This window comes from Pipistrellus kuhlii, unplaced genomic scaffold (assembly GCF_014108245.1).
Source record: "Pipistrellus kuhlii isolate mPipKuh1 unplaced genomic scaffold, mPipKuh1.p scaffold_m20_p_7, whole genome shotgun sequence".
NCBI classification, from domain to species: Eukaryota; Metazoa; Chordata; class Mammalia; order Chiroptera; family Vespertilionidae; genus Pipistrellus; species Pipistrellus kuhlii.
The window spans coordinates 39,158,162-39,177,010 of NW_023425573.1; the positions used below are offsets into that span (position 1 = coordinate 39,158,162).

The window sequence follows — 18,849 nt, forward strand, 5'->3', positions numbered from 1 at the left end:
GGGTGGAGCCTGCAGCTTTGGCTTCTGTCAGCCCCGCCCTATGCGGGTCCTTTAGTGCTCGCTGCTGCTGGCGCCTCTGAGAGAAAGGTGCCCTCGATTTTCACCTGCTGCCAAACAGTCTGTGCTCTCCCCCACTGAGCCCAGTATTGCGGTTCAGTTCAGTTGGAAGTGGAGTTGGAGGTGGCGTTCAGAGCAGTCTGGAGCCCAGGTCTCCTTCCCGTCAGGGCAATCCCGCGGCACAGCTGACCGTCCCTTCTTTCGCCGGGACCTCCTTTCGCCGCTTCCCCGGGGTTCCACCTTACAGCCCGGCTCCCTATGGCTGAGCCTGAGTCCCTGGGGTCTGGCCCATAACCGGGGTTCAGAGCAGTCGGGGGGCCCAGCACAGTCGAAGTTTTATCTCCTTTTCGCTCGGGAACGCCCGCCAGGCACTCGGCCTCCCTCCTCTCCCGCTCCATCCTCTCCGCGCTCCGCGTCTCCGTACCTTGGGCTTTTCCAGCTCCTCCGCGCCTCCTTCTGGTTTTCTCCTTGCTTCTCGCTGTAGAATTTCCAGTCAGTCAACCTTCCTGTAGTTCTGGGCAATGTCCGTTTTATATTTTAATTGTATTTTATTGAAATTGTTGTGTGCAGCTGCGGCTAGGTGTTCACCTGGGCGCAGCCATCTTGGATCCTCCTCTTTTTTCAGTTTTAGTAAAAAAAAAAAAAAATGACGATTATGTGTCTGTTTTTTTAGAAATATATTTTATTGATTTTTTTACAGAGAGGAGGAGAGAGGGATAGAGAGCTAGAAACGTCAATGAGAGAGAAACATTGACCAGCTGCCTCTTGCACACCCCCTATCGAGGATGTGCCCGCAACCAATGTACATGCCCCTGACTGAAATCGAACCCGGGACCTTTCAGTCCGCAGACCGATGCTCTACCACTGAGCCAAACCGGTTTCGGCTATGTTTCTGTTTTTAAACTTTTTTTGCTGTTGTTTCACATTGTTTCTTAATGTGAAAGTTTCCAAGTAGGGGAGGGTGAAGAAAACTGTATTAACATTACTTAGATATTAAGGGAAAAAGACTAAAAAGTGTTGGAAATTAAGACCAAAAATATTCATTTTAAACTGATGATACTGTTTCAGTCATTTTACCCTTTTTAACTTTTGATTGTGGTGAAAAACACATAACATAAAATTGACCATCTTAATCATTTTTAAGAATACAGTCCAGAAGTGTTAAGTATATTCACAATGTTGTGAAAGCTGTCTTTTTAATAAATTGGTTTTCATTTAACGACTTTGTAACTCATTTACTCATGTCACTATGCACAGCAACTAACTTCAGGTGATCTGGACATACAAAGTGAAGAGCTTCTATACCAGCTATATAATGCTGTCAATTAAGTGTTAGTTCAAGAATTATCAAAGAATTATAGAATTATAAGGTATTAAAAGAACTATAAAATAAAATTTAACTTTATTATAGTGTTTCTTATAATTTATTTTTACAACTCAGAATTTTAAGGCATATATATATATATATATATATATATATATATATAGTTTTCAACAAGCAAAACCAACTAATTACTGTGCAAATTTGTAAAATTAAAATAATTCTTTCTGAAAAATTTGCTAGAGGGATTCCAGACTTCAAGTTTGTCATTGATCTCATCAACACAGGGCTGTCAGAGAATCCCTTTGCCTGTCTCTTGAATGAGCTAAGAGGAAGAAAGGGTCATGCCAACTGGCACCATATAATAACAAAGAGAACCTGCTTCATCAGGTAAGATGGGTGTATTGGTAGGGTTAGGATGCATTTAATTACTTTTTTATATCTTTGTAAAATTGCATTTTTTAAAAATATATTTTATTGATATTTTACAGACAGGAAGAGAGAGGGATAGAGAGTTAGAAACATCGATGAGAGAGAATCATCGATTAGCTGCCTCTTGCACACCCCCTACCGGGGATGTGCCCGCCACCAAGGTACATGCCCTTGACTGGAATCGAACCCGGGACTTTTCAGTCCGCAGGCCAATGCTCTATCCACTGAGCCAAACCGGTCTCGGCGTAAAATTGCATTTTGTTGTATGTGCAGAGGTTTATTTTACTACAGATATGGTGTTATTTATTTTTATACAGTTTTTTTTAATTTTTTATTTCTTTATTGATTTCAGAAAGGAAGGGAAAGTGAGAGAGAGATAGAAACATCAATGATGAGAGAATCATTGATCGGCTGTCTCCTGCATGCCCCCTACTGGAGATGGAGCCCGAAACCCAGGTATGTGCCTTCTGCTGGAATCGAACCTGGGACCCTTCAGGCCAATGCTCTATCCACTGAGCCAAACCAGCTAGGGCTATTTTTATACAATTTTAAGAGAAACTAAGGTATACTAAATGAATACAGACTCTGGAATTTTAGAACAGTGATTTTAGAAATCAAATAATCTAGTCCTTGTCATATTTATTTATTTGGTATACAAAATGCATAAAACTTTTGTTTACATCTTTTATAAATGTGTCTAATGCATTTAAAAAAAATTTATTTCTCTTTCTTTTTCTTTAGTCCCATCCACTTTTTTTTTCTTTTTTTAAATTACTTTATTGATTAAGGTATCACATATTTGTCCTCATCTCCCCATTCCCATTCCAAACCCCTCCCCACCCATGCCTCCACCCCCTGTTGTCCGTGACCACTGGTTAGGCTCATATGCGTGCACACAAGTCCTTTGGTTGGTCTCTCTCCCTCATCCCCACCCTCCCCTGCCTTCCCTCTGAAGTCTGACAGTCTGATCGATGCTGTTGTTGTTCATCAGTCTGTGTTGTTCATCATTTCCCCTAGATGAGTGAGCTCATGTGATACTAGAAATAAGCTTATAAGAACCGAAAATGAGACAAGCAATAATGGTTAAGCTGAGAGGCAAATGCATCAGTCTGTAGTGAGATTTTTTCTGGGCCAACAGTTCTTTTGAGTCCCAATTTCTATGTCAAATAGTTCCTTATGTGTACATGCCAGCAATGATATTTCAGTTCTGGATGGTGGACAAATGGTGGTAATGCAGGTCCGACCCTCTCTGGTTTGGTCCTGGGCAAACTGCAGCAACGCACAGCTGCTGACTACTAGTATGGCAAGCATTTTTAATACTGTTAATTCCTATATTAAATATTAATATTTTTAACTTTTAATTTTTTTTGATACCTGTGCACCCCTGAAGATCCCTGATTTAATCCCACACTCTTGCTTGAGGTTTCTCATTAAGTAACTGATAGAAACAGTACTGTGGCCCAAGTTTCTCAATTTGGTCCTGTTTCTCCACTTTTTTCTTCCCTTTCTTGCTGAGAAAGGACTAATTTCCTTCATGAAATAGTTTACTTTAGAGAGAGAGTTACTGTATCTGGCACATCGATTCAATGTTTGTTAAATTACTTTGTAGTAATATAAAAAATACAAAGCACCCTTACCCCTCTTCCTCCTCCCCTCCATCAACTTTTGTTCAAGCACTGAGTGGTTCTTGGGACTAGAAACTGCTAAGTTTCTTTGCTTTAAAACACCCTTGAGTATGTGATAAGGTCAAACAGCCTAAAAAAACACCCTGTTTACATTTAATGCATTACTACCAACATGTGTGTAACCCAGGCCTTGTTAACTTGTTCTTTGGATGTCACCAGGAAGTAGCTTTGGCCTAGCGTAGTGGTTCTCAACCTTTTTAATGCCATGACCCTTTAATACAATTCCTCATGTTGTGGTGACCCCCAAACGTAAAATTATTTTGTTGTTACTTCATAACTATAATTTTGCTACGATTATGAATCATAACGTAAATATCTGTGTTTTCCGATAGTCTTAGGCGACCCTGCTAGCGGTTCTTAACCTGAGGGTCGTAGCAATGAAAATAACTTTATGGTTGGGGGTCACCACAACATGAGGAATTGTATTAAAGTGTCACGGCATTAGAAAAGTTGAGAACCACTGCCCTAAGGGCAGGCGGCTGGGCAGGAGCCCATGCCCCAGCTGGGCGCAGCTCCAGTTCATCCGGGCCTGCTGTGCCTGCCACCACGTGCCCCCCCACCCCAACCCCTTTGTAGTGTTGCCACAGAGGTGAGAGAGGCTCTTGCTGCAGCTCTGCTCACCAGCCATGAGCCTGGCATCTAGCCTGGCATTTGGAGCTCATTGGTCAGCTGAGTACTGCACCTGTTGCGGGAGCCCACTGACCACCAGGGGGCTTCTCCTGAATTGGGCATCTGTCTCCTGGTGGTCAGTGCATGCATAGCAACCAATCAAACGGTCATTTAGTCAATGGGTCACTTAAGGTTTTATTTATATATAGAGATATAGAGGGTGTTAATATTTTAAAAAATATTTTATTGATTTTTTACAGGGAGGAAGAGAGAGGGATAGAGAGTTGATAGAGAGTTAGAAACATCGATGAGAAAGAAACATTGATCAATCAGTTGCCTCCTGCACACATGCCCTTGACCGGAATCAAACCAGGACCTTTCAGTCCGCCGGCCGACGCTCTATCCACTGAGCCAAACTGGTATCGGCAGTGTTAATGTTTGAAAAACAATAACAACGAAAAACAAACAAACACTCCAAAACAAAAAATATATATAATTTACAAATCTACAGAGAGTGGCCAAGTGTTCATTGTAAAACATGGATTCATGAAAAGCAATCTTACTAAATAAACTTCTTTTAAAACAAAAAATGGCAAAAAGAAGTGTAATAGTTGATTTAGTTAGGTATACCATATTGCTGACCCTATGTAAAATTGTAGAATAATATAGAGAAAATTCAGTTGTTTGCTGCAGGCTTGTATAATATACTCAGGTTTCTTATAAATTATACTTGTCATTTGTGTACAATGTCAAGTTCTGACTTATTCACTTAATATTTTATCACAAACTACATAATACTCTTACTTTTATGTGACCATGTTACTGAGGAATTGGAACTTGGTTGGGGTATAAACATAAAATGTCAAATTTTTCTCTAGTCACATCTCCCACTGTACTGTTGAATACTCTCTCCTCCTGGGCAGACTTCAGTTTTCTTGTGTGTTTTTTTCTTTTTCAACTTACTCAAAGTCTAGTCTGACCTACTTTAAAAATTTGGTGTTCTAAAACTTCCTTCATTGCTGGACAGACTTGTAGCCACAGTGATCTGAAATGAAGAAGGGAGTATAATCATGTTTTCACTCATTCTCCCTCTTGAAGCCCCTAAAGATTGGACCAGCTCGGTTACTGGCTTGATCCCCAGTAGGGGCATGCAGGAGGTAGCCAATAGATGTTCCACTCCCACAAGGATATTTCTCATTCTCCTCCCTTCTTCTCTCTCTGAAAATCAATTTAAAAAAAATATTTTTAAAAGATTGGACCAGGAGAGTGTCTCATTGTAGGACATTTTCCCCCCCTCTTTTTCAAGGCTCACTCTTCTGTTGTTGGGCGTAGAAGTAGGAATAGAAGAGAAATGAATGTTGATATTTAACTACTCTGTTTTGTCATCTGTTTCTTCAGCTGACATTGACTGACTGATGCTGTTACTGCCTCTCACATAGTATGCATTCTTAATTTCTTGGCTGAAAGGGTCCTCTGATTGTACTAATTCTCTGACAGGGAAATTATGGATCCTTGCTAATGTTGTCTCCTTTGTCAATAGGCCTCCCTCTAGGTAGGACATTGCAAAGGAAGTTCAAGCCCCAATATCTTCCTGTTGTTACTTGACCTATCAAAAATTCATGTATGTGTACTGGGGTTGTTATAAAAATATACTTTTTACTATAAGAATATGGATCAATAAATTTTGAAAGCCACCAGTGGAAGAGAAAATAAAGAGGTAATTACAATACAGTGTGATAAATCCTATGCATGGAGTTGGGAGGCTACCCCATATGGGGTAAGCTGATTAAGGATGAGATTCTTTGTAAAAATAAATATATTTTATTGATTTTTACAGAGAGGAAAGAAGAGGGATAGAGAGTTAGAAACATTGATGAGAAACATTGATCAGCTGCCTCCTGCACAATCCCCACTGGGGATTGAGCCTGCAACCAAGGTACATGCCCTTGACCGGAATCGAACCTGGGACCCTTCAGTCTGAAGGCTGGCATTCTATCCCCTGAGCCAAACCAGCTAGGGCAGGATGAGATTCTTGAGCTGTATTTTAAAGAGTAGGCAAATTGATATAAATGTGGAGCAAAATATTCCTAGAAAAGGAAATAGTGTAAAGGTTCAAATACTCTTGTGACTAAAGGGATAAATATAGTAGTAGAAAGAGGAAGAGGCCAGATGAGGAAGCTTCCACTCTTCACCATACTGAGGAGTTTGGATTTTATATAGAGCCATTGAAGGATGAGGAAGTGACAAAATTTAATTCCTATTTCAGATAGAGCACTTGACAGCACTGTGGAGGACAGATATGAGGCTAGTGATAGGAGGCAGAAAGTGGAGAACTGGAGGCTTGGAGAGCAATTAAGAGGCATAATGAAGGCTATTATAATAAAGAGAAGAGATTTTAAAAAGCACTGAAGGGGATGGGAAACACAAGTCTGGGTGGCTATTTAGATTTGAGGGGTAAGGAAGAGTCTGTCTGATACTTAGCTTTCTGGTTTAAGCAACGAAGACAATGGTACATACTAGTAAGAGGACTGATGGTTGGTGGTAGAGTGAGCAGCTAGGAATAATTATTAAACATTTAATTAGCAACTACATAGCTAATGTCAATCATTGAGATAAATGTTAGGACTGGGTGTGGATGAAAGAGAAAGGATAGGATAAAAGGACATACTCTGGGAAAAAAAAACAGAGATGATGAATTATGGTTTCTGTAAAACCTGCTGTATGTTGTCCAGCTTGAAGGGATGTTTTGTCTTTCTAAACCTGTATTTAATAAATTTATCACACAGTTGAGCATATGAATTTTTAAAAATATATATTTTTATTGATTTTTTATAGAGAGAAAGGGATAGAGAGTTAAAAACATCAATCAACCTCCTCCTGCACGCCCCCAACTGGGGATGTGCCCGCAACCAAGGTACATACCCTTGACTGGAATTGAACCTGTGACCCTTTAGTTTGCAGGCTGACACTCTATCCACTGACCCAAACAAGTTAGGGCTGCATTCTTAGTTAATAGTTTTGTTTATGTTTTGTCTTTCCAATACATTGTAATACATCTATAGAGAGGGATAATAAACCCTTCATATTACCTGCTTTTAGGTATCAAAATAAAGCAGTTACTATGTCTAAGAGATGGATTGGAACCTTATAACCATGTAGAGTTCTGTATAACAAAACTAGAGGCCCGTGCATGAAATTTGTGCACGGGGGCGGAGTGGTGTCTCTCAGCCCAGCCTGCACCCTCTCCAACCTGGGACTCCTTGAGGGATGTCTGACTGCCTGTTTAGAACTGACCCTGAGAGTCAGACATCCATCTCACAATCCAGGACTGCTGGTTCCCAACTGCTCACCTGCCTGTCTTCCTGATTGCCCCTAACCGCTTCTGTCTGCCAGCCTGATTACTCCCTAACCACTCACATGCTAGCCTTATTGATGTCTAACTGCTTCCCTGCCAGCCTGTTTGCCTCCAACTTCCTCTGCCTGCCTGGTCACCCCTAACTGCCCTCCTCAGCAGGCTTGATTGCCCCCAACTGCCCTCCCTTGCAGGCCTGGTGCCTCCCAACTGCCCTCCCTTGATGGCCATTTTGTGGTGGCCAGCTTGTGTCCACATGGGGGAAGCCATCTTTGACCACATGGGAGCAGCCATCTTGTGTATGGAGTGATGGTCAATCTGCATATTATTCTTATATTAGATAGGATAGAGGCCTGGTGCATGGGTGGGGGCCAGCTGGTTTGCCCTGAAGGGTGTCCCGAATCAGGATGGGGGTTCCCTTGGGGCGTGGGGCTTGTGGTGGTTTTCAGGCTGCCCCCCCACCCCCTCGGGCAACCCAAATGGAGGCCCTGGTATCTGGAATTTATTTACCTTCTACAATTGAAACTTTGTAGCCTGGAGCAGAGCCAAACCTCCTGCTTGCTCCATGGCTGCTGCAATTTCTGTTTGGATTTGTTTACCTTCTATAATTGAAACTTTGTAGCCTTGAGTGGAGGCCTAGGCCGGCAAGGGCAGGTGGAAAGCTTGGCTTCTTCTGTTGCCTGGGGAACCCACGCCTCCCTCCTGCTCTCTGTGGCTGTAGCCATCTTGGTTGGGTTTATTTGCATACTCGCTCTGATTGGCTGGTGGGCGTGGATGGTGGGTGTAGGGGAGTGATGGTTAATTTGCATATTACTGTTTTATTAGGTAGGATGTTCAAGTTTCTCAGTATGTTTAAGGGGAATTTGTCTCATCTGCTACCGAGTTGTTTCTCTGTGACCCATGCCTCTCCTTACCACTCAGTTATGCATTGGGTTACACTCAGTTGCTGTTGCTACCTAGAATTTTGAATTTATTGTCTATGATAAAATGATGTTGCTGCACTGGCAGGTGGATCTCAGAGAAGAGGTGACATGAGGAAGCTTACACTTCCACTTACTGCACTTTAATTTTCTTCCACATCATCAACACAAAACTTATTCACATATAATGCTTTACCAAAGATGAGGGTGATTAAAGGAAGTATAATTGCTGACTCCCTGTTTTATTCTCCATCCCTATCCTGAATTATTCAGGTAAACTCATTCATTTGGGGTGATGGAAGAGTAGTGTGAGTAAACAATGACCGTTTCTGGGCTTCTTTCCAAGCAGTGATAGTGAGGGACAATAGAGCCAAGATCATGTATATCTATTACTCCATAATTTCTTTTCCCATGCTGGCTTGACCAAAATCAGGGAAAGCAGCAGGTAAGCATTATTTAGAAACTTCCTTAAAAGTGCAAACTACAGCCCAGCTGGTGAGTTCAGTGGTTGAGCGTTGACCTATGAACCAGGTCATGTTTCTTTTTAAAAAAAAAATATATTTTATTGATTTTGTACAGAGAGGAAGGGAGAGAGATAGAGAGTTAGAAACATCGATGAGAGAGAGTCATCGATCAGCTGCCTCTTGCACACCCCCCACTGGGGATATGCCCGCAACCAAGGTACATGCCCCCGACCAGAATCGAACCCGAGACCTTTCAGTCCCCAAGCCAACACTCTATCCATTGAGCCAAACCGGTTTCGGCTCAGGTCATGTTTCAATTCTTGGTCAGGGCATGTGCCCAGGCTTCATAAATCAATCTTTATTGATTTCAGAGAAGAAGGGAGAGAGAGAGAGGAGAGAAAGAGAGAGAGAAACATAAATGGCAAGAGAGAATCATTGATTGGCTGCCTCCTGCACACCTCACATTGGGGATCCAGCCTGCAACCCAGACATGTGTTCTAACAGGAATCAAATTGAACTGTGAGCTCCTGGATAAACAAAAGTTTATTCTTATCCTTTGTGGCATCTTTTGCAATACAAAGTCCTTATCCAATAGAGGGCACTTATTATGACTCAACTTAATTTCTGTTCATTTCATTTTTATGTAATTTCTCTTTAAAGTAGTATCCTATTGTCATTGGGAATGGAATATGCAGAATACAACATTGACTTAGACCTTTCAGGTTCTTGGTCAAGATGTGCAAAATAAATGTTATTTGAGGACATGCCGTATTGATTTATTTAGCTCTATAGTATATCTTGAAGCCAGGTAGCGTAAATTATCCAACTTTATTTTCTTTCAGAAAAGTAAATAAATTTTTCCCTTACTTTGGATTAAATTCAAAGTGTCCTTTCTTATTGACCTCTAAGTAGAAAAGAGGCAAAACCCAAATCCAAGTAAATCTTCATAGGTTGGATATTTATGGGCATCGAAGGGACTCAGCAGGATGTTTGTTCTTCAAGTTATATACTTTCGATGAGATTGGGAATATGTGACAAACTACAGAGTTATTTTATCCCATTATTACCTAATGCTGCTCTGGCCTTTGGCATATGCAAAAGATTTTGGTAACACCCTTTTAACTTTATTCATATAAAAAAATGAATTGTAGCAGTTGCTACAGTAAAATATTTTCCATACTCTGGGACTCATGCTACTTGTTTTCTTATATTTCCTACAGCTAAACAGTGAGTTTAGTATACATATAATTCAGTAAATATTAATTAAATAGAATTTGGCTCATTCCAAATCATGAAATTAGAATTTTAAAAGAAGAATTAAGCTCATATAGCTCAATCCTCCATTTGATCATAAGATTTCCCCCTAAACACTTGACTACTATAATGATAGGGCACTCACAGCCTCAAACATTTAGAGCAGCTCATTCTATGCATTTCCCCCCAAATCCATTAAAAAGTAAACTGGCTGGTATTGCACAAGGAATAATGAAGACTGTGGTCCAAAAATAAGATCACTGTCATCCTGTTTGTTTGTTTTTTGATCCTCACCCAAGAATATTTTTCTATTGGTTTTTAGAGAGAGTGGGAGGGAGGGGGAGAGACAGAGAGAGAAACAACAAGATGTGAGAGAGACACATTGATTGGTTGCCTCTCACATGTACCCTGACCAGGGCCACCGGCCAATGAGTTATTCACAGAGCCAAACCAGCCAAGGCCATCATTTTACAATGTATATGACTTAGAGTCAGATTGTGAGGAAGAGCAGTTTAAGAAAATATAATTGCAGGAGTACAACTATTTCACTAGATTTTTGATACCTCACCCTCTCTCTCCACCAAAATGAGAATTTATTTCAATTAGAGCAAATGTCATACAACCAGTATAATACTTTTATAGCATAGAGTAGCTTTAAAAATGTTTTGTTTTTCTATTATCTAACTATAAGTTGCCTGGGTTAGAATAATACTTTCTGATTTCCAGGTGAGTCTACCACCTAGAACATAATTTGCTCAAATTTAGCCTTTCATATTTTCCCCAGCCTAATGCCTTCAATTTCATTATATAAACTCTTAGCAAGAGAGGTTTTCAAAGCACAATTTATAGTCCAGCTGGTTTGACTCAGTGGATATAGTGTCAGCCTGCAGACCAAAGGGTCTCAGGTCCTGTACCTTGGTTGCAGGCTTCTCCCCAGCCCTGGCCTTAGTCAGGGCGTGTGCAGGAGGCAAACCCTCAATATGTTTCTCTCACATTGATGTTTCTCTCTTTCCCTCTCTCTTCTACTCTCCCTAAGAATCAATCCTATCTAATAAAGAGGGAATATGCTAATTGACCATCATGCCACAGTGTTCAAAATGGCTGCGCTCACAGTGGAGGCAGGATTCTCACTATAAATAAATGCTTTTTTTTTTTTTTTTCTAGAGAGAGAGAGAAATAGAGAGGGAGAGAGAGAGAGAAATGAACATCATACCCAAACTGAGGACTAAGCCCCAACGGGGAATCAGACTGGTCACCTCCCCCCTCAGTGCTTCCCCGAGCAAACATGAGTTAATGCTCAACCAACAGAACCCCACTAAACACTTGAGGGCTCACAAGTACTTTTGAATAAAAGGAATTCTGGGCCATTAGACATCTAACCTTTGTAGAGTAACAAATAAACATCTCAAAATCTTACTTAGAGAAACTTCATAAAATAAGAGAGTATCAGGGTCATAAGATGCTAGTAGAACAAAATGTGAATTTGTACATCCTATGTCCAATTTATATTGTTAAAGATCTTTGAACAGACTGAAGAAGGATGTACTGTTGTAGGCAATTAAATAAACTGTAGCAGAAAAGCTCATTTTAGGAGTACTAGTAATGTAGCATTCCTTATCAACAATAGCCATTTGTTACCCTTTTCTCATTTCTATTAACTTTGATACTTAACACAATTATGATTAGTGAGACTGTAGAAAAAAGAGATCCCTCTTGTTAGACTTTTTTTTTTTAAATAGGCAGCATGCTTGGTTTAAAGACACAAACAGAAACATACACTTAGGGTTGAGATTGTATGGAACCACTGACCATCAAAAACTCCTAGACTCTAGGACTTAGAGGGTAGGGACTATATGTTGCCCTTACAAGCAAAACTGTGTCTAGCATATTATAGCAGCCCAGTAAATGTTTGTTGAATGAATCAATATGTGGCTCAATATAGTTATAATAGCAGGACTCCGTTTTAGAGACATTATTTTGGTTCAAGGACTAGCTACTACTTACAGGGAGGGCTGGACATGTTTATGTAGGGGCAAATTGGGCCAGGATTCAGTGACAGCCGAGTTCAAGACAAATATTGTTCCCCCATTTGCATTTGTGCGATACCTCATTGCACAAAAGATTTGGGTGATTGGGAATGTGAAGTGAGCCTAATAAAGCTTTATAATAGTACATGAAGCACAAATATGTAAGCCTATTCATTCCATGCCAGTTTAGGGGCATATTTCTCAAGTTATGTCTGCTTGAGGTTTCCCCCAGAGTGAGTCGTTTCCAATCTTTTTTGTTAGTATTTGCCATTAGTTGTCATCATTTCATTTTTTATTGTTATTTATGGAACATGTTCTTTGGTCCTTCCAGATCTTGCTCAATCTAGGCCCCAAGTGTTCCTTTAAGTCTCTGGATAAAACGACTTTGGCAGAAGTCATTGCCCAAAGCCACACCCACTAGGCCCCTTAGGAAACCTGGGGCTTCCTGGCGGCGACTAAGCTGTCAGCAACCACGCGGAGCGTCGGAATCCCGCGGCTGGCCCTCCAGTTTTCCCCGATGGAGGCGCGTCCCCTGCTTCCGCGGAGCGGTGGCGCCCCCGGGTCAGCTCCCTTTTGGGGACCCGGCGTGGGCCCTCTCCCGGCCCCGCCCCGGCTCATTTGCATAGGGACGCGCGCGGCGCCGGCGAGCGGGAGGGCGGGCGCGGCCGGGGAGGCGGCGCGCGCGCGCCCTGACAGCTGGGCCCTGCTCGCTCCCCCGCTCGTCCCCGGCTTCCGAGCACAGCATGGCGGTCAAGGTGACTCCAACTCTCTACTGCTGCCTTTATTGCATAAGAGACATTCTGGGGACCCTGCCTGTAGCCCTTCACCTCTTCCCATTTCCTTCTTCGCCTGGTTCTTAGATAGCGTGTCCTGGGGCTCCAGCCCGCGGGTGGGAGAGCTGTGTGGGGCTTGGACCGGAGGGAGAGGATGCCTGGTTGGGGGAGGGGAAGGAGGAGGGATTGTGAGTGAGAGGGGCTTGTGAGGACCCCGGGTCGGTGAAGGAAGAGTATTGTCCTGCTCAAAGTGCATGGTTTGTGAGTCCGGAGTTGGAGGCCATAGAAAAGGGAGTGGGAGGAAGTGGCATGTAAAGTCGGGGTACCTAAGGCATCTGTATATTGCGTGGGGGGGGGGGGGAAATGGCGTAATTGAGTAATTTGGGGCTTCAATGTGATTGGAGGCATTGGTTGGCATTTGCGCTGCAGGTGGCAGAATGTCGGAAGTATTTGGAAACGTAGCAGCTTTCATATTTTAAGTTGGGTGGGGAAAGAGAGGGAAGCCAAGAATAATTGTATTCTGGATTGCTTTCCATGGGTAAGAAAAGCTGCTAGGCCATGCGATTAATTTGGGTGTTTCAGCTTTCCCGTTGATCCACTTTTGCTGGCCTCTTGATTTGAAGGTGGGTGGTTACTAACCGTGTTGTTAGTGGATGTGTAGTAAAGTAATGGATTGATTCTCACTTCCTTCCCTTTGCAATCCAGATGAAATCTACCTGGTAGATTTTCTCTATTTTAGACTCTTCATACTTGTCTCTCTACCCTGTAGTCACAGATCTCCAATTTGACAGTTCTTATCGGTATTAGCGCTTTTGGTTTGTTTTATACTAAATGCCCTTATAAAAGATAAGAGCATTGATTGTTAGCACGTGTGAACTCTAATCTGAAGAGATTATGTGGCCTCTAGTGAAGCATTAACCGGCTTTTTTTTTTTTTTTTTTTTCCCCTCACAGGTGCAGACAACCAAGCGAGGTGATGCTCATGAGTTAAGAAACATATTCTTACAGGTAATTTGGCTTATGTGGTGTGCTCTTTTTACTGTAGGAAAAAGGTGTAAATTTAGTACTAGTCAGGCCTTAACTTTTAGGAATGGTCTATCGTCATATATTCTTAACATGATAATATAGCTTATAATTCTTATTTTATTAAGGTTTGGACAAAGGTTTTAAACTTTTTTAAAGTTTGATAAAATATTTTCCTCAATTATTGTTTTGTAACATGACTTGACACGTAAAAGAATGCTAAAAGAAGAATTTCCAGCTTTTATGAATGTATTAAAATTCTTTCTTAAAGTTTTCATACAAACAATTCCCTATGTAAATTTTTTACAGAGATAAACAATTATAGCTAGTTAATTTATGTGTGTCTTTTTCCCCTTTACTTTTAAACTATTATATCTGTACATTTTTGGGGTTTATTACAAAATATTACTATCTGAGATTTTGCCAGGATCCACCTTAACTTGAGATAAGTTTTTAGGATCAGTGACTTGGCTATAAACTTAAAAAAAAGTTGGCTTAGTTTTTTGTTTTGCTTTCTTTTCTTAAATTCCAAAAGTTCATCATGTAGGAATTTGTACTTAAGTAGATGTAAAGAAAGATAAACTAAGGTATTCCACTAAATATTGTGCTTTTTCTCTGAAACCTTTTGAGAACTTTCTATTCAGGACTTGGTTTCTTGTACAGAAATTCTGACCTTAGGCAGGTCCCTGTAGGGTATTAGTTTTCTCTGTAAAATGAGAGGTGATCTTCAAGGTTCCTTCCAACTCCAAAAGTTTATGATTCTATATTAGGAACAGTTTCTAACATATGCTGATGAGCCTGGAATAGATGACATTTTTATCTGAGACATGGATTGCTTAACCTATTTTTGGGGATGAGGCTGCATAGATGATTTTAGAGGAAGCATAATTTCCAGAATAAATGTAATTATAATAGAAATGCTCTGTTTATGGTTTGAAATCCTTATTCCTTACACAAGTTCTTGAATATAGCCAAAAACATGTTAATATTCACGCTACATATAGATTATATCCAATTGTCTTGTGAGTTCATGTGATATAGTTAATTTTGTTTTCTAGATTAAGTAGGCATCGGAGAAGTCAGTTAAAATGATGCGTGATGTAGCAAAAAGAGCATTGACAGGAACTCTGGGTTCAATTTCCAGTCCTGACACTACCTGGTTGTACCGGTGGGCTAATGATCTGGCCTTCCTGGGTTTCATCTTCTCAGGTGGGACTCAGTAGGACTTAAGGGAATGGGCACTGTAGATGGTGGAAGGCACCAGGTGTTAAACTGCCAGGGTCGTACTGGATCTGGGTTCAGCAACCTCAGTACTTGGGTTCTGGCTAGGAAAGAATTCAGAGCCAAGACTCAAACTATAAGAGAACATTTATTTGGAAAATCACAGAGGTAAAAGAGGTAATTTGTAGAAGAAATGGGCTTAGGAAACAAGGTATAGAGTTAAAGAAGGGCTCTGGGGGTGCCCTGGGAGTGAGGAAGTTAAATGGTAATGTTGGGAGTGGGGGAGGGGAAAGGAAAAGGAGGAGCCCCAGCGCGTCTGGGAGGCAGATAGAGGTGGGTCATCCCACTTAAGGGTTTAAGGGTGGAGATTTTAGGGGAGGTTTTAAGGGAATATCTCAGAATATTCAGCAGCTTTGTAGGTGTGTCCTTTCAGGTCAGGGCTTTCACTGATTGGTTGATTGGTGTCTGGGCAGCTGATTCTGAGGTTCACTAGGGTGTTGCTGGTTTGGTTTTGCTGTTTTTCTGGGCCTGGAGCTGAAATACAACTGAGGCCTAGGTGTTAATCCAGGGAGAAAAGATCAAGGGGTCCAAACTTTACGACCCCTGATATGCTAGGGGAGGAAAGGTCACCCTAGGGATGAGGTCCCACCCTGAAATTTTCTTTTGCTAAGCACCAGGGCTTTGTGCCCTGGTGACCTTCTGTATCTGGTCCATTGTCCTTGCTCTGCTCCTGTCTCCACCTACCTACCACATTCGAACTGAGGCCCTTCCAATTTTAAAAATCTCTTGGGAAAAATCTGTAGTTCTGTATGGATTTGTTTTCTTTGGGGGTAGGGGGTAGGGGAGATGGAAGCATAAAGAGCTAGGACTATGCCTAGTTTTTTGACAACTTTAAAATCTTACTATATTTTTACACATTTTTTTGATGGTGCTCTTATTATTTCGAAAATTGGTGGAATTCTTAACTGCACATTTAGCACTAACTTTTAAGCATTGACCCAAGAATTACTAATAGATACGAGAGAGAACATAGATACATACCTTCAGGAAGGCTTAAAGTACCTAGACAGATACAGTGTAGTTAGTTGAATCAATTTGAGGACAGCTAACAAGTAACATGGTAGGTTTTTTTTGTTTGTTTGTTTCTTTTTAATTCCTGTCTTGAGTACTTCAAACTGTACTTACTTGAAGCTGTAGGGCTTTGTTTAAGAAACAGTTTTATTTTAGATGCATATGATTTGGTAAGATTTTAGAGATAATAGGAGACAAAAGTAGGGTACATATTAACTAAACATTTCTTTAGCATTTAATATATTTACCCAACAAATATTTACTAAAGACTGTTTTCTGTGTGACATGTGTGCACTTGTTTTAATTCAGTACTACACACCAAACTGAATAACCCAGGCTTGAATCCTCTCTGTGACCTATTCCATTTCTAACAGTTTGTGGTTGAAGGAGTCAAGAATAGTGAAGGCATGCCTGGCCAGTGTGGCTCAGTAGTTGAGCATCAACCTATGAACCAGGTCACGGTTTGATTCCTGGTCAGGGCACATTTCTGGGACTTGTGGGCTTGATCCTCTTTGGGGGGTGTGCAGGAGGTAACACCTCTCATCATTGATATTTCTTTTTTCTCTGAAATCAATGAAAATATATTTTAAATAAAATAAAAAAGAATAATGAAAGCAAATGTATAGCCTCTGGTAGAACAATCAAATTGGCTTGCCTAGATCAGAGTGGTCATGTAAAACTAATGACAATGGCTAACATGTATTGATCATTCTACAATTCTACAGTGTACTGTGCAGTGGCCTGGTGCTTTAAAGGGTATTTTTAAATTTTCAGAACCCCCTTAGGAGGTAGGATTAGTGTCTTAGTGAAATAGATTATGTTAAAGGACTTGATTTATGTGACTTAGTTCTTAAGTGGTTGAGGCTGGATTCAAATGAAACTACAGAACCAGTATTCTTAACCCTCACATTATACCATTTGTGGGATCTTAAAACAGGATGATTTTTGAAATCTAGAAGTATGTAAGGGGCTAATGGCAGCTATGTTTGTTAAGTTAAAGAAAAGAAAAAATCTGTTTACTTAGGTGATTTTTAAATAACTACCTAAGTTACTACCTAGAACATTTGGCCAAAGAGTTTGGAATTGAAACAGTGAGGAGGCACTGTGGGTTTCTGAGAGGGCAAATTGAAGTGGTAAATTCTGGCAGCTCTTTGTATTTGTTGGACAAAGTGTGGAGAGGTTGGAAGTAGGTAGGATGATCAGCTAAGAGGCTATTGAAATAATATATGTGAATGATAATGACCTGGAGAGGCTGGTGGCTGGGGAAGGGAAAGGACAATACAGGGACTTTGTAAAGGAAGGAGTAGTGAATCTGGCCTTTTTAGAATAGATGCTAATTGATGAAGCATCTATTTGGGGAATTTGGGGCGAGAGGAGTTTAAGTTTGATTGATAAGTAAATGTGCCCCAATAAGTTAAAGTCAGATTTGGACAGATACAAATTGATATAGGTGGTGAATGAATCCTTGTGTTCAGGGGAATTAAATATAAAATAAGACAAGGAATAAGGGGCTGATTTATAAGTGATATCCACAATTAAAATGAGAAGGAGGAGGAAGAGTACTAGGGAGAATGGTTCCATGGGAGTTTAAAATAGAGTTTTACAAAAAGGATACAGTAAAAAACTAAAATATAGCCCAGCCCATGTGGCTCAGTGGTTGAGCATGGACCTATGAACCAGGAGGTCACAGTTTGATTGCCGGTCAGGGCACATACCAGGGTTGTAGGCTCAATCCCCAGTAGGGGTGTGCAGGAGGCAGCTGATCAGTGCTCTTGTGATTGATGTTTCTATCCTTCCTATCCCTCTCTGAAGTCAGTAAAAACATATGTTTAAAAAATTTTTTAAAATACACTAAAATATAGATTAAGCTGTTATCAGTTGAATTTAGTTTTTGGTAGAATTCGAGGATCACTTGAGTTCAGGATCATTTGAGCTTTTAAAGAGTTTTAATTTTGAATTTTAGAACACAGTTAAAAGCTTTTTTTAAAAAAATAAAATTTAGAATTGTGTCATTAACTGTCTAAATTCACAAATAGCTAGCTAGTATGGCTCAAAAGTCTTTGTTTTGTAAACAGCAAAATATATCTATATGAAAGTGCTGTTATTTATGGTTAGTGAAATTATTTGTGCAAGTTCCTGAGAAGGGCTTAATAAGAATAAAGAATTATTATTTTGAGTATAGGAAAATAGGTGCTTTTTTCGGTATTCATTGCTTATCAAATTTTGATGAGCTGTATTTCCTATTAATTAAAAAAGAACAGGTAATATTCAGTGGGAATCTGTTTTTTTCCTGCTCCTCACATTCATAAAATTGGAGCACAACCAATGAATTCCATGTTTCAGTCTGTGCTATAATATTCAACCAGTTGCCAAGCCAAGGTTTATTACTGCCCTTTCAACTGTCATTTCTTGATTTATCTTTCTTTTTTTTTTTTTTTTACCTCTCTCACCCACTCACTATCATCAACCCAATTTTGCTATATCAGAAGTATTCAGTACAAAAAGGAGAAAATAGAAGCAATGAAGAAGGAGGTGAGGTGAAGACAAATATTTCTCAGGCTATTGGTTATAAGGCTGATAACTTTCAAAATAAAAACTTTATCTGTTCTGTGCTTTGTGGCAAAGTAGGTTTAAAAGAACT

At 40.5% G+C, this 18,849-nt stretch overlaps 1 protein-coding gene across 2 annotated transcripts in view; it reads left to right on the forward strand.

Moving 5' to 3' along the window:
• SLC25A12 (solute carrier family 25 member 12) overlaps positions 1-18,849 on the forward strand; it is a 149,638-nt gene that overhangs the window by 55,512 nt on the left and 75,277 nt on the right. The window contains exons 1-2 of one of the 2 annotated variants that reach the window (XM_036421892.2): positions 12,746-12,876; positions 13,848-13,901. In XM_036421892.2, coding sequence (XP_036277785.1) covers positions 12,865-12,876; positions 13,848-13,901 — 66 coding nt within the window. In that variant the 5' untranslated portion in view covers positions 12,746-12,864. Of the gene's footprint in view, positions 1-12,745; positions 12,877-13,847; positions 13,902-18,849 lie in introns of those variants that run through there. The other variant, XM_036421891.2, reaches the window with a different exon arrangement.